We start from the raw sequence: 12651 nt of genomic DNA, 5'->3' as shown, positions 1-12651 counted from the left end.
ACTTAGTGAGGCCCTCCGCAACTCAGTGAGACCCGGTTTCAAAATAAAGAATTAGCTGGGCATGGTGGCGCACGCTTGTAATCCCTGTGCTTGGGAGGCAGAGACAGGAGGATCGTGCAGTTTCGAAGCCAGCCTCAGCTGGCTTAAGAGACCCTGTTTCCAAACAAAATATATATATATAAAAAAATAGGTCTGGGAGTATAGCCCGGAGGTAGAAGGCCCCTAGGTTTCATTTCCTGTACCACCAAAACCAAAACAAAACAAACAAAAGAACAACAACAAAAAAAAAAAAAGAAAAAACAAACAAACAAAAAAACTTGGGAGAGCCAGGCGTCGTCGTGCATGCTTTTGATTCCAGCATTTGGAAGGCCAAGACAGGAGGATCATGATTCTCGGACAGTCTCAGCTACTTAGGGAGGCCTCTGCAACTCTGTGTGATGTTATTTCCTCAAAAGACAAATAGGGCTAGGGGTGAAACTTGGGAGGTAGAGTGCCTTTGGGTTCCATTCCCAGTACCACACACACACACACACAAACACACACACAATAAATAAATAAATGGGGCATCTTAGCCAGGTACAGTGGTACCTGCTTGTAATGCCAGTAATTGGAAGGCAGAAACAGAAGGGTCACAGGTTAAGGCCAGAACATGCTAAGGTAGCAAGACCCAGTTTAAACATTAAAAAAAAAAATGTTATTTTTTGGTGGTACTAGGTTTGGAACCCAGGAGCATTTTACCTCTAAGCTACAGCCCCAGCCCTATTTTTTATTCTTTATTTTGAAACAGGGTCTTACTGAGTTGTGGAAGGCCTCACTAAGTAGCTGAGGCTGGCTGTGAACCACAATCCTCAAGTCTCAGCCTCCCAGGTGTTGGGATTACAAGCATGCGCCACCATGCCTGGCTTAGTATACATCTTAAAAGGAAAAATAAATAAATAAAAGCCAGGCGTGGTGGCTCACACTTGTAATCCCAGCATTTGGGAGGATCATGGTTCACGGACAGCCTCAGCTACCTAGTGAGGCCCTCTGCAACTTAGTGAGTCCTGTTTCAAAATAAAGAATAAAAAATAGGGCAGGAAATGTAACTTGGAGGTTAAATGCCCCTGGGTTCCATCCCCAGACCCGCAAAAAAAAAAAAAGAAACAAAAACAAAAACAAAATAAAAAGCCAAAACAAACATCTCACACATGTCCTTCTAGGCTGCTATGGGTTGGATATGGTTCTAGCACCAGGGTGGAGCCCCTGTGATTGAATGCTGATAGTCTTCTAAGAAAGAAGAGAGAGAAGATGAGGACACACTTCCCAGTTTCTAGCCATGTGATGCCCTGCACCATCTTAGGATAAAATCCATCACCGGATGTGGGAGCTCGAACCTCCAGAACTATGAGATACATGAATCTCTTTTCTTTATAAAGTCACCCAGCCTCAGGCATTTAGTTAGAGCAACACAAAAACCACTAACCACTAATACACAGATCCTGGAAGTATATAAATTTGTGATCTCTGCTTCAGCTGTTGGATTTCAACTCTCATATCTAAACAGTGCTTCCTGAATTTAAGTATGAGGGATTAGGAATACACATAAGAAGACAGCAAAGCAGGAAAGGTAGAGGCAGGACTGTGGAGGAAGAGCCAGTCGGGAACTTCTGGGTGCAATCCCTTGACATCCATCTTCATGCATTTTTCTAGAGTGTACTCTTCCTCCCAGAGTGCCAGGTGCAGGGGGCAGTCAAGTCACCAAGGGCAGCTGGCGGCTCTCGCCATCTTTCCCCGTTGCAGGGGCGCCCTCGCTCACCTCTCAGGCTCCCTCAGCGGCTTGTCCACAGGCTCTGGGGCTGGCTGTTTACTTGCCTTCACTGTGCTTGGTGCAGCAGACTCAGATCTCAAAGCCTTTTTGGCCATCTGGGAAAGAAAGGATGTCGTCAGGAAAAGAAAGCCACAGCGTGTCACAAACTTTTTTGTTACTGGGGAGTGGTGCTATCCTGCTGACATTGCAAGAACTCTTTAATCCAGCTGCTGACTCCCAAGAAGTCATGTACAGAAGGGGTCACGCAGAGAAGTCAAATTTCTTTCAAACTTCGGATAAGTAATAAATGTTTACACTAATGATTACCAGTACATAAGTTTTGTTGTTCTTTTTGGGGATTTTCTTGGTACTGGGGATTGAACCTAGGGGATTTTACCTCCAAGCTATACCCCTAAACCTATTTCCTATTCTATATTTTAAAATAAGGTCTCACTAAGTTGTAGAAAACCTCACCAAGTAGCTGAGGCTGGCCACAAACCCAGATCCTCCTGTCTCAGCCTCCAAAGTACTGGGATTACAAGCATGTACCACCATGCTTGGCTCTCAGCCCTATTTTAGTGTGTGTGTGTGTGTGTGTGTGTGTGTGTGTGTGTGTGTGTAAGCCAGGGGCTTTTCTACCTCTGGGCTATCCTCAGACCTATTTTATACTTTTATTTCGAAACAGGGTCTCACTAAGTTGCTGAGAGCCTCACTAAGTAGCTGAGGCTGGCTTCGAACCTGTCTCAGCCTCCCAAGCACTGGATTACAAGCGTGGGCCACCACGCCCGGCCCAGCCCTATTTTTTTTAACATCTTATTTGGGAACAAGGTCTCACTAAGTTGCTAAGACCCTTGCTAAATTGTCAAGGCTGGCTTTGAAATTGTGATCCTCCTGTTTCAACCTTCCCAGGACTGGATCACAAGCACACACTACCATACCCAGACTAGGGGCATTCTACCTCTGAGCTGTGCCCTCAATCATTCTATTTTGCACCAAGGTCTCCACACTTCTCCATAAACTAAGGTCAAATTTAAAAACCAGTACTTGGAGACTGAGACAGGAGGACTGCAGGTTTGTGAACAGCCTCAGCAATGGAGTGAGACTACAAATAGTTGGGGTGCACCTCAGGAAGTAGAATGCCCCTGGGTCTTCAGTACCACACACAAAAAAGTGAATTTTCTACTTTAAACACAACACCTTAGCTGGGCGTGGTGGTGCACGCTTGTTATCCCAGCATTTGGGAGGCTGAGACAGGAGGATCCAGGTTTGTGGCCAGCCTCAACTACTTAGTGAGGCCCTTTCCAACTCAGTGAGACCCTGTTTCAAAATAAAGAATAAAAAACAGGGCTGGATGTGCAGCTTGGAGGTAGAATGCCCCCGGGTTCTATCTCCGGTACTGCAAAAATAAATAAATAAAACCAGTTTAATTGTAGGTAAAGGAAGTTACAATAGGAGATAAGGAAGACATGATGTATCCATTTGTCTGTCAGTACTTCTACTTTGGTAAATTAGAGGCAATTAATAAAGAAAAATAATGCACACAATTCAATGTCTTTTTTTTTTTTTTTTTTTTTTGTGGTGCTGGGGATTGAACCCAGGGGCATTCTACCTCTGGGCTACATCCCTAGCCCTACTTTTATTCTTTATTTTGAAACAAATTGTAAGTTGCAGAGGGCCTCACTAAGTAGGGATTACAAGCATACATCACCACACCCGGCCAATTCAGTGTCTTTTCTACACCTTACTATTTTCTACTTTTTCATTTCTGTGTGTGTGTGTGTGTGTGTGTGTGTGTGTGTGTGTGTGTACGCGCATGTGTGTAACTCAGATTGAACCTATATGCCCAGACCTATTTTTATACTTTATTTGGAAACAAGTCTCACTAAGTTGCTGAGAGCCCCACTAAGTAGCTGAGGCTGGCTTCGAACCAGTGTGACCCTCTTGTCTCAGCCTCCCAAGTGCTGGGATTACAGGCATGTGCCACCACGCCTGGCCATTTTTTAATTTTGTACCAGCATCTTGCTAAGTTGCCAAGGGTCTCAGTTGCGGAGGCTGTCCTTGAACCTGTGATCTTCCTATCACAGCTTCCCAAGTAATAGAACTACAGGCATGCGCCACCATGCCTGGCTCTCTCTTTGGTAGTACTGAACTCAGGGACTCTCTTAACACTGAGCTACACCCCAACCCTTTTTATATATTATTATTATTATTATTATTATTATTATTATTTATTTATTTATTTTTTTGGTGATACTGGGGTTCCTGGAAGCCCTTCTACCTCCGGGCTACACTCCCAGACCTATTTTTACATTTGTATTTGGAAACAGGGTCTCCTAAGCCAGCGCGTGGGGCTGGCTTCGAACCTGCGCGATCCTCCTGTCTCTGCCTCCCAAGCGCGGGGATTACAAGCGTGCGCCACCACGCCCGGCTATATATTATTTTGAGACAGGGTTTTACTAATTTGACCTCAGCCTCCAGATCATGCTGGAATGATTACAGGAGTGCACTAGGGCACCAAGCTCACTTGTACTTTCCCAATTCCCTGCACGTCCTGCAGAGCACAAGGCGGTTTACGGGAAGAGAAGAAGTGAAGGCACACCGTGAGGAGGTAGGGCTCTGCGTCATCCAGGTGGCTCTCCAGGAAGCGCAGCATCTTCTGCTGGAAGGTCTCGTAGGAAAAGTTCTGGATAACAGGGTGGGCCACGTTCTTTTCTCGGATTATGTTCAAGAGGTCATTTCTCAACTTCTACACAAGGGACCGATGTTTGCAACGTGAGAGAGGAAAAGGAGAATACCAGCAACAATTCAACTGTGAGCTAAGATACAACCTGTCAACGCTGTCAATGAAAGTCACCCAGGCACATATAGGAAAGGAGCAAAAAATGTTTTAGCCACAGTGGGTTACTATGCAACTGTAGGGAAAAAAGTGACAAGGAAGCTCCTTAAGGCCAGGTACAGTGACACATGCCTGTAATCCCGGGACTTGGGAAGCTGAGACAAAAGGACCACAGGTCCGAGATCAGCCATGCCAACTTAGTGAGACGCTGTTTTCAAAATAAAAAATAAAGATGTGGTGGCACATGCCTGTCATTCCAGTACTTGGGAGGCTGAGACAGGAGGACCACAGGTTCCAGGACCGCCTCAGCAAGTAATGAGACCATCATCAACCTAGTTAGACTCTGTTTCAAAATAAAAATAACCTGGAGCCGGGCATGGCGGTGCACACTTGTAATCCAGTACTTGGGAGGACTGTGGGTTCACAGTCAGCCTGGCTCTCTGCAACTTAGTGAGACCGTTTCAAAACTAAAGAATAAAAAATAAGGGGGATGTAACTCAACGGTAAAATGCCCCTGGGGTTCAATCCCCAGTACAGCAAAATAAATAAATAAATAAGCAAGCAAGCAAGCAAGCTGGGTGTGGTGGCCCATACCTATAATCCCAGTCCTTGGAAGGCTGAGACAGGAGGATGGCACAGGTTCGAAGCCAGCCTCAGCTACTTAGTGAGACTCTCAACAACTTAGTGAGACCCTGTTTCCAAATAAAATATAAAATAGGTCTGGGAATTATAGCCCGGAGGTTGAAAGTTTTTAGGTTCCACCTCCAGTACCACCACCAAAAAAAAAAAATCCTCTAAGCAGAGACAGGAGGATCATGCAGGTTCAAAGCCAGCCTCGCTGGCTTAAGAGACTGTTTCCAAATAAAATATAAAATAGGTCTGGGAGTATAGCCCGGAGGTAAAAGGGTTCCACCCTCAGTACCACCAAAAAATAAAAAATAAAAAATAAAAATAAAAAATAAAAATAAAAAAATAAATAAAATAATGTTGGGGGTATAGCTTAGAGGCAAAACACCCTTGGATTCAATCCCTAGTTACACACACACACACAAAAAAAAAAAAAAAAAAAAAAAAATAGGCTGAGGATATAGGCCCTGGGCCTGAGTTTAATATCCCAGTACCATAAAAATAAATACATAAAATAAAAATTAAAGACATAAAATCAAAAGGGCTGAGAGTATAGCTCAGAGGTAGAATGCCCAAATTCAATCCCCAGTACCAAAAAAGAAAAGAAGTTAAGAAGTTCTTTCTGTGCTAGTAAAGAATTCCAACATATTATTAAGTGAAAAAAGCAAATAAAAAAGCGTTGCACTGGGCGTGGTGGCGCACACTTGTAATCCCAGAAGTTGGAAGGCTGAGACAGGAGGATTGCGCAGGTTCGAAGCCAGCCTCAGAATAGTGAGGCCCTTTGCAACTCAGTGAGACCCTATTTCAAAATAACGAATAAAAAATAAGGTTGGGGGTGTAGCTTGGAAGTAGAATGCCCTTGGGTTCAATCCCCAGTACCAAAAAAAAAAAAAAAAAAAAAAAAAAAAGAGAGAGAAAAAGAAAAAGTCATATATAAATGAGAATAGGCAAAATAGATATATGTGTACATATGTACATGCACATACAAACTTGCTCACATATGTATATTTTTAAGGATAAAGAAATAAGACTGTGCCAGGCATGATGGCAACTGACTATAATCCGAATACTTGGGAGGCTGAGACAGGAGGATCACAGTTCAAGGCTAGCCTCAGCAACTTAATGAGAGTCATGGCAAGCTAAGAACCTGTTTCTAAACAAAAAATAATTTGAAAAAAGGGGGGAAAAAAAAGAGAGAGAAAGAGAAAGAAAAAGGGCTAAGTCCCAGGGTTCAAATCTCAGTAACACCACCACTACAACAGCAATAACAACAACAAAAAAAAAGAGAGAAAAATTATAAAAAATAAAATTTAAATTTATAAAAAAAAAAAGAAAAACAAGCTGGGTGTGGTGACACACGCTTGTAATCCCAGCATTTGACAGGCTGAGACAGGAGTATCACGGTTCGCAGACAGCCTTAGCTACTTAGTGAGGCCTTTTGCAACTCTGTGAGAGCCTGTTTCAAAATAAAGATTAAAGAACAGGGCTGGGTAGCCGGGCGTGGTGGTGCACGCTTGTAATTCCAGCGCTTGGGAGGCTGAGACAGGAGGATCGCACAGGTTCGAAGCCAGCCTCAGCTACTTAGTGAGGCTCTCAGCAACTTAGTGAGACCCTGTTTCCAAATAAAATGCAAAATAGGTCTGGGAGTATAGCCTAGAGGTAGAAAGCCTCTGGGTTCCACCCCCAGTACCACAAAAAAAAAAAAAAAAAAAAGAACAGGGCTGGGTGTGTAACTTGGAGGTAGAATGCCCCTGGGTTCCATCCTCACAGCTTTTAAACACCAGGATGTGTTAAATTCTCACCAAGTCAGGCGTGGTGGCATATGCCTTTAATCCCAGTATTTGAGAGAATGAGACAGAAGGATCACAGGTTCGAGGCTAGCCTCAGGTACTTTGTGAGACCCTGCTTCAAAATAAAGGATAAAGAATAGGGCTTGGGAGTGTACCTCTCAGAGGTAGAATGCTGCTGGAGTCAAACCTCAGTACCGAGGGGGGAAAAAAAAAGTCCTCACCAAAGCAGTCTCCTTCATTCTGTAGGGTTAGCATTTATGGAAGGTCAGCAATGGCGGAAGAGAGCCACCCGTGGTGGCGCACGCTTATAATCCCAGCATTCGAGAGGCTGAGACAGGAGGATCGCAGTTTGAGGACACCTCAGCTACTTAGTGAGGCTCTTTCCAACTCAGTGACACCCTGTTTCAAATTAAAGAATAAAAAATAGGGCAGGGGGTGTAGCTCGGAGGTAGAATGCTCCTGGGTTCCATCCCCAGTACCGCAAAAAAAAAAAAAAAAAAAAAGAGAGAGAGAGAAATAATACAAGACTTGTCAGTTCAATGCCTGGTGCTGATCAATTAAACTGACAGAGTTCTGCCATAAATCAGGCAGAAATCAGAAAAGTAAATGAATTAGATATATTTTTCTAATGAAAAATAAATGCTAAAAAGCCAAGCCGGGCGTGGTGACGCACGCTTGTAATCCCAGCATTCGGGAGGCTGAGACCGAAGGATCCTGGTTCGCGGACAGTCTCAGTTACTTAGTGAGGCCCTCTGCAACTCAGTGAGACCCGGTTTCAAAATAAATAAAAAATAGGACAGGGGATGTAGCTCAGAGGCCGAATGCCTCCTGGGTTCCATCCCCAGACCCGGAAAAAAAAAAAAAAAAAAAAAAAAAAAAAAAAAAAAAAAAAAAAAAAAAAAAAGCCAATTTCAGAGGCTGAAGTTATTTTGGATACAAAGACGATACGCTAAGGCCGGCGCACACTACGGGGAAATGTCCAGTAATATCCCTAAGAAAGAGTCAGTTCCCTGCTGTTGCATAAGAAGCAATGAGATGAATTTAAGCCATGAGAGCAAAAATATATTAATTTACCTGAGTAGTTGGGTCCTTGGACATATGTTTTTTCAAAATTTTTGAAGCCTTTTCAAATTCTTTGTTTTTGATACAAATAATAACAGCCTACAAAAAGGGGGAAAATGTTTTTTTTTTACTTTGCAATGACAGGAGTTATCAGAATATCACATATCATAAATAGTAAAGCTGACTACATACCCAAGAAAATTTTCAGATTCTATCAAATTCCTGTACTTAAAAATCAAGCTATTATTCAATCATTGTGACTACCATAAACTGTCTCTTTTGGCTTGTAAGGTATCTATCAGCTTTTGATGTTATATGGCTTCTTTTCTTTGAAGTCCTAGGGATAGAACCCAGGGTATTCTACCTTTGAACTACATCCTAAAACCTTTTTACTTTTTTGTTTTGAAACAAGGTCTAAGTTGCTGAGGCCTCAAACCTATACTCTTCCTGTCTCAGCCTCCCAAGTATTGAGATTACATGCACGTGTCACCACGCCCAGCTTACAATGGATTTTTGTGTGTGTGAGTGGTACTGGGGATTGAACTCAGGGGCATTCTACCTTGAAGCTACATCCCCAGCCCTATATTATTATTATTATTATTATTATTATTATTATTATTATTATTATTATTATTATTGGTAGTACTGGGGATGGAACCCAGGGGCCTTCTACCTCTTGGTTACACTCCCAGACCTATTTTATATTTTATTTGAAAACGGTCTCCTAAGTCAGCGCGCATGGCTGGCTGGCTTCGAACCTGCGCGATCCTCCTGTCTCAGCCTCCCAAGCGTGGGGATTACAAGCGTGCGCCACCACGCCTAGCTTTATTATTTTTATTTTGAAACAGGGAATTGCTAGGTTGATGAAAGTCTCACCTCTTGCTGAGGCTGTCCTCAAACCTCTGATCCTTTTGTCTCAGCCTCCTAAGTACTGGGATTACAGGCAAGAGCCACCATACCCAGGCAACAGTAGTTTTTTTTTAATGACTGACAGAAAGCTGAGTGCAGTGGTGCATGCCTGTTCTTGGGAAGCTAAGACAGGAGGATTGTGGGTTAGAGATCAGCCTCAGCAACTTAGCAAGACCCCATTTCAAAATTAAAAATAAGCTGGGCATGGTGGCCCATACTTGTAATCCTAGTACTTGGGAGGCTGAGATAGGAGGATGGCAGGTTTGTGGCCAGCCTCAGCTACTTAGTGAGGCGTTTTGCAATTTGGTGAGACTGTTTCAAAATAAAGAATAAAAAATAGGGCAGGGAGTGTAGCTTGAAGGTTGAATGCCCCTGGGTTCCAACCCCAGACCCGAAAAAAGAAAAAAAAAAAAAAAAAAAAAAGGAAATTTAGCGAGGCATGGTGGTGCACCTGGGAAGATGAGACAGGAGCATCAAAGGTTTGATGCCAGTCTCAACAACTTAAGATTGTCAGCAATTTAGTGAGACCCTGTTTCAAAATGAAAAATAAAATAGGGCTTGGTAGGTATAGCTCAGATTTAGTTCAGTCCCAGGATAAAAAGGGGGGAGGGAGACTTATCTATAGATTTTTCCAATCCTCACAGCCTCATAGGAAAAAAAATGTATCAAGAGAAGGGCTAAGAACAAAGAAATCTATTAAGTATTAGCATATAGCTGTGTATGGTGGAATGCACCTGTAATCCCAATACTTGAAAGGCAGAGATGGGATTGCTGGTTCAAAGACAGCCTCAGCAATTTTGCAAGATGTTGTATCAAAATTAAAAAGCCAGGCCTGTTGGCACTCACTTGTAATCTAAGAACTTTGGGAGGCTAAAACAGGAGGATCGCAGGTTCATAGACAGCCTCAGCAAACATTGAGACTCTTGATAACCTAGCAAGACCTCGTTTCAAAATAAAAATAAAATAGGGCTAGGGGGTGCAGTTCAGAGGTAGACTACTCCTGGGTTCAATGCCACACACACACAGAAAAATAAGTAAAATCAAATGAAAAATAAAAAGAACTAGCCGGGCCTGGTGGCGCACGCTTGTAATCCCAGCATTCAGGAAGCTGAGACCGGAGGATTGTAGTTCACGGACAACCTCAGCTACTTAGTGAGGCCCTTTGCAACTCAGTGAGACCCAGTTTCAAAATAAAAAATAAAAGCCGGACATGGTGGCGCACATTTGTAATCCCCGTGCTTGGGAGGCTGAGACAGGAGGATCACACAGGTTCTAAGCCAGCCTCAGCTACTTAGTGAGGCTTTCAGCAACTTAGTGTGACCCTGTTTCCAAATAAAATATAAAAAAGGTCTGGGAGTATAGCCCGGAGGTAGAAAGCCTCTGGGTTCCACCACCAGTACCACCGAAAAAATAAAAATAAAAATAAAAAAATAAAAAAAATAGGGCATGGTATGTGGCTCAGAGGTCAAATCCCCCTGGTTCCATCCCCAACCCGCATCAATAAATAAACAAACAAATAAGTAAATAAATATAAGTGGGGATGTAGCTCAGAGGTAAAATGCCTCTGGGCTCAACCCCCAGAACCACAAACAACAAAAAAGTACTCCTGTCTGCTCGCTGTCTTCAACACTCGAGTGCAGACATCCAGAGCAGAAGGAAATGCTGTCAATGGTAAGAAGGCACAACCAGAAATCCCTACTGCCCAAGGACAGAAATAAAAAAATCTTGTGTGTGTGTATGTGTTGGGGGGGGGTACTGAAGATTGAATACAGGGGCAATCTATCTCTGAGCTACACTATTTTTTTTTTTCTTTTTAGTGGTGCTAGGGATTGAACCCACTGAGCCACATCTCAGCAGTTTTTATATTTGTTCACTGGGGCTGAACTCAGGGGCATTCTATCTCTAACCTACATCCCCAGCCCTATTTTTATTCTTTATTCTTTGAAATAGGGTCTCACTAAATTACAGAGCCGCGACCGCAATCCTCCAGTCTTAGTCTCCTGAATGCTAGGATTACAAGCGTGCGCCACCACGCCCGGCTCCTATTTTATTTTTTGAAACAAGGTTTTGCCAAATTGCTGACCGCTTCACTTAAGTTGCCAATACTGGCATCAAACCTTGTGATCCTCCTGTCTCAGCCTCCCAAGTACTGGGAATACAAGTATACGCCACCATGCCCAGCTAGCCATTGTTATTTTTATTTTTTTGTGGTACTGGGGATTGAACCCAGAAGCATTCTACCTCCAAGCCACACCCCCAGCCCTATTTTTTATTCTTTTTTTTTGGTGGCACTGGGGATGGAACCCAGGGGCATTCTATCTCCAACCTATATCCCCAGCCCTATTTTGTTTTTTGTGGGTCTGGGGAAGGAACCCAGGGTCATTCGACCTCCAACCTACATCCTCAGCCCGATTTTTATTCTTTATTCTTTGAAATAGGGTCTCACTAAGTTACAGAGAGCCTCACTAAATAGCTGAGGCTGTCCGATCCTCCAGTCTTAGCCTCCCAAATGCTGGGATTACAAGCATGCGCCACCACGCCCGGCTCCTATTTTATTTTTTGAAACAAGGTTTCGCCAAATTGCTGACCGCTTCACTTAAATTGCCAATGCTGGCATCAAACCTTGTGATCCTCCTGTCTCAGCCTTCCAAGTACTGGAATGATAAACATGCACCACCATTCCTGACTCCTATTTTTTATTCTTAATTTTGAAACAGGGTCTCACTGAGTAGCTGAGGCTGGCCCAAAACTTGCAATCATCCTGTCTCAACCTCCCAAGTACTGGGATTACAAGTGTGCACCACCACACCAAGCTACTTTTTATTTTAAAAGTGTTTTGCTCTCACTAGGTTGATGAGATTATCACTACTTGCTGAGCCTGTAGTAGTGAGAACTACTCACTAGTTGCTTGAATTTGCAATCCTCCTGCCTCAGCCTCCCAAGTACTGGGATTATAAACATGGGCCACCACACCTGGTTTCAAAGCTTTTACTTTTTAAAAACCACAAGGGTTTCATTATGTTTCTTAAATGTACTGAACTTGTGCACAGAGCAAAATTGTTTTAGGTGTACAGTTCTGAATGTTAACACATGTAGACTCCTGTAAACACCGTGTGAGGTTCCTCTATAGTCACACCTGCTTTCTCCTAACCTCAGAACTTCTTGATGTCTTATCTCTTTAAGGTCATATAAGCCAGGCCTGGAGGCACATGTCTATAATCCCAGTATTTGGGAGGCTGAGACAAGACATTATTATTATTATTATTATTATTATTATTATTATTATTAGTTTTGGTGGTACTGGGGGTGGAACCCAGAGGCTTTCTACCTCTGGGCTATACTTCCAGACCTATTTTATACTTTATTTGGAAACAGTGTCTAAGTTGCTGAGAGCCTCACTAAGTAGCTGAGGCTGGCTTTGAACCTGCGCGATCCTCCTGAGACAGGATTTTAAGTTTGAGAACAGCCTCAGCAATTTAGCAAGACCCTGTTTCAACATAAAAAATAAAAATGGGCCGGGCGTGGTGGCGCACGCTTGTAATCCCCGCGCTTGGGAGGCAGAGACAGGAGGATCGCGCAGGTTCGAAGCCAGCCGCACGCACTGGCTTAGGAGACCCTGTTTCCAAATAAAAATGTAAAAA

General features: G+C 43.2%; 1 protein-coding gene across 1 annotated transcript in view; it reads right to left on the bottom strand.

Moving 5' to 3' along the window:
- The window catches only part of TERF2 (telomeric repeat binding factor 2), a gene marked incomplete at both ends in the record, with an annotated part of 48480 nt that overhangs the window by 13361 nt on the left and 22468 nt on the right, over positions 1–12651 (bottom strand). Inside the window, 3 exons of the mRNA XM_080702713.1 lie at positions 1796–1902; positions 4386–4532; positions 8114–8200. Coding sequence (XP_080558839.1) covers positions 1796–1902; positions 4386–4532; positions 8114–8200 — 341 coding nt within the window. The remainder of the gene's footprint in view (positions 1–1795; positions 1903–4385; positions 4533–8113; positions 8201–12651) is intronic.

The sequence above is a fragment of the Muscardinus avellanarius genome (assembly GCF_963383645.1).
Source record: "Muscardinus avellanarius genome assembly, chromosome: 10".
NCBI classification, from domain to species: Eukaryota; Metazoa; Chordata; class Mammalia; order Rodentia; family Gliridae; genus Muscardinus; species Muscardinus avellanarius.
This window is presented reverse-complemented; position numbering and strand designations above follow the sequence as displayed.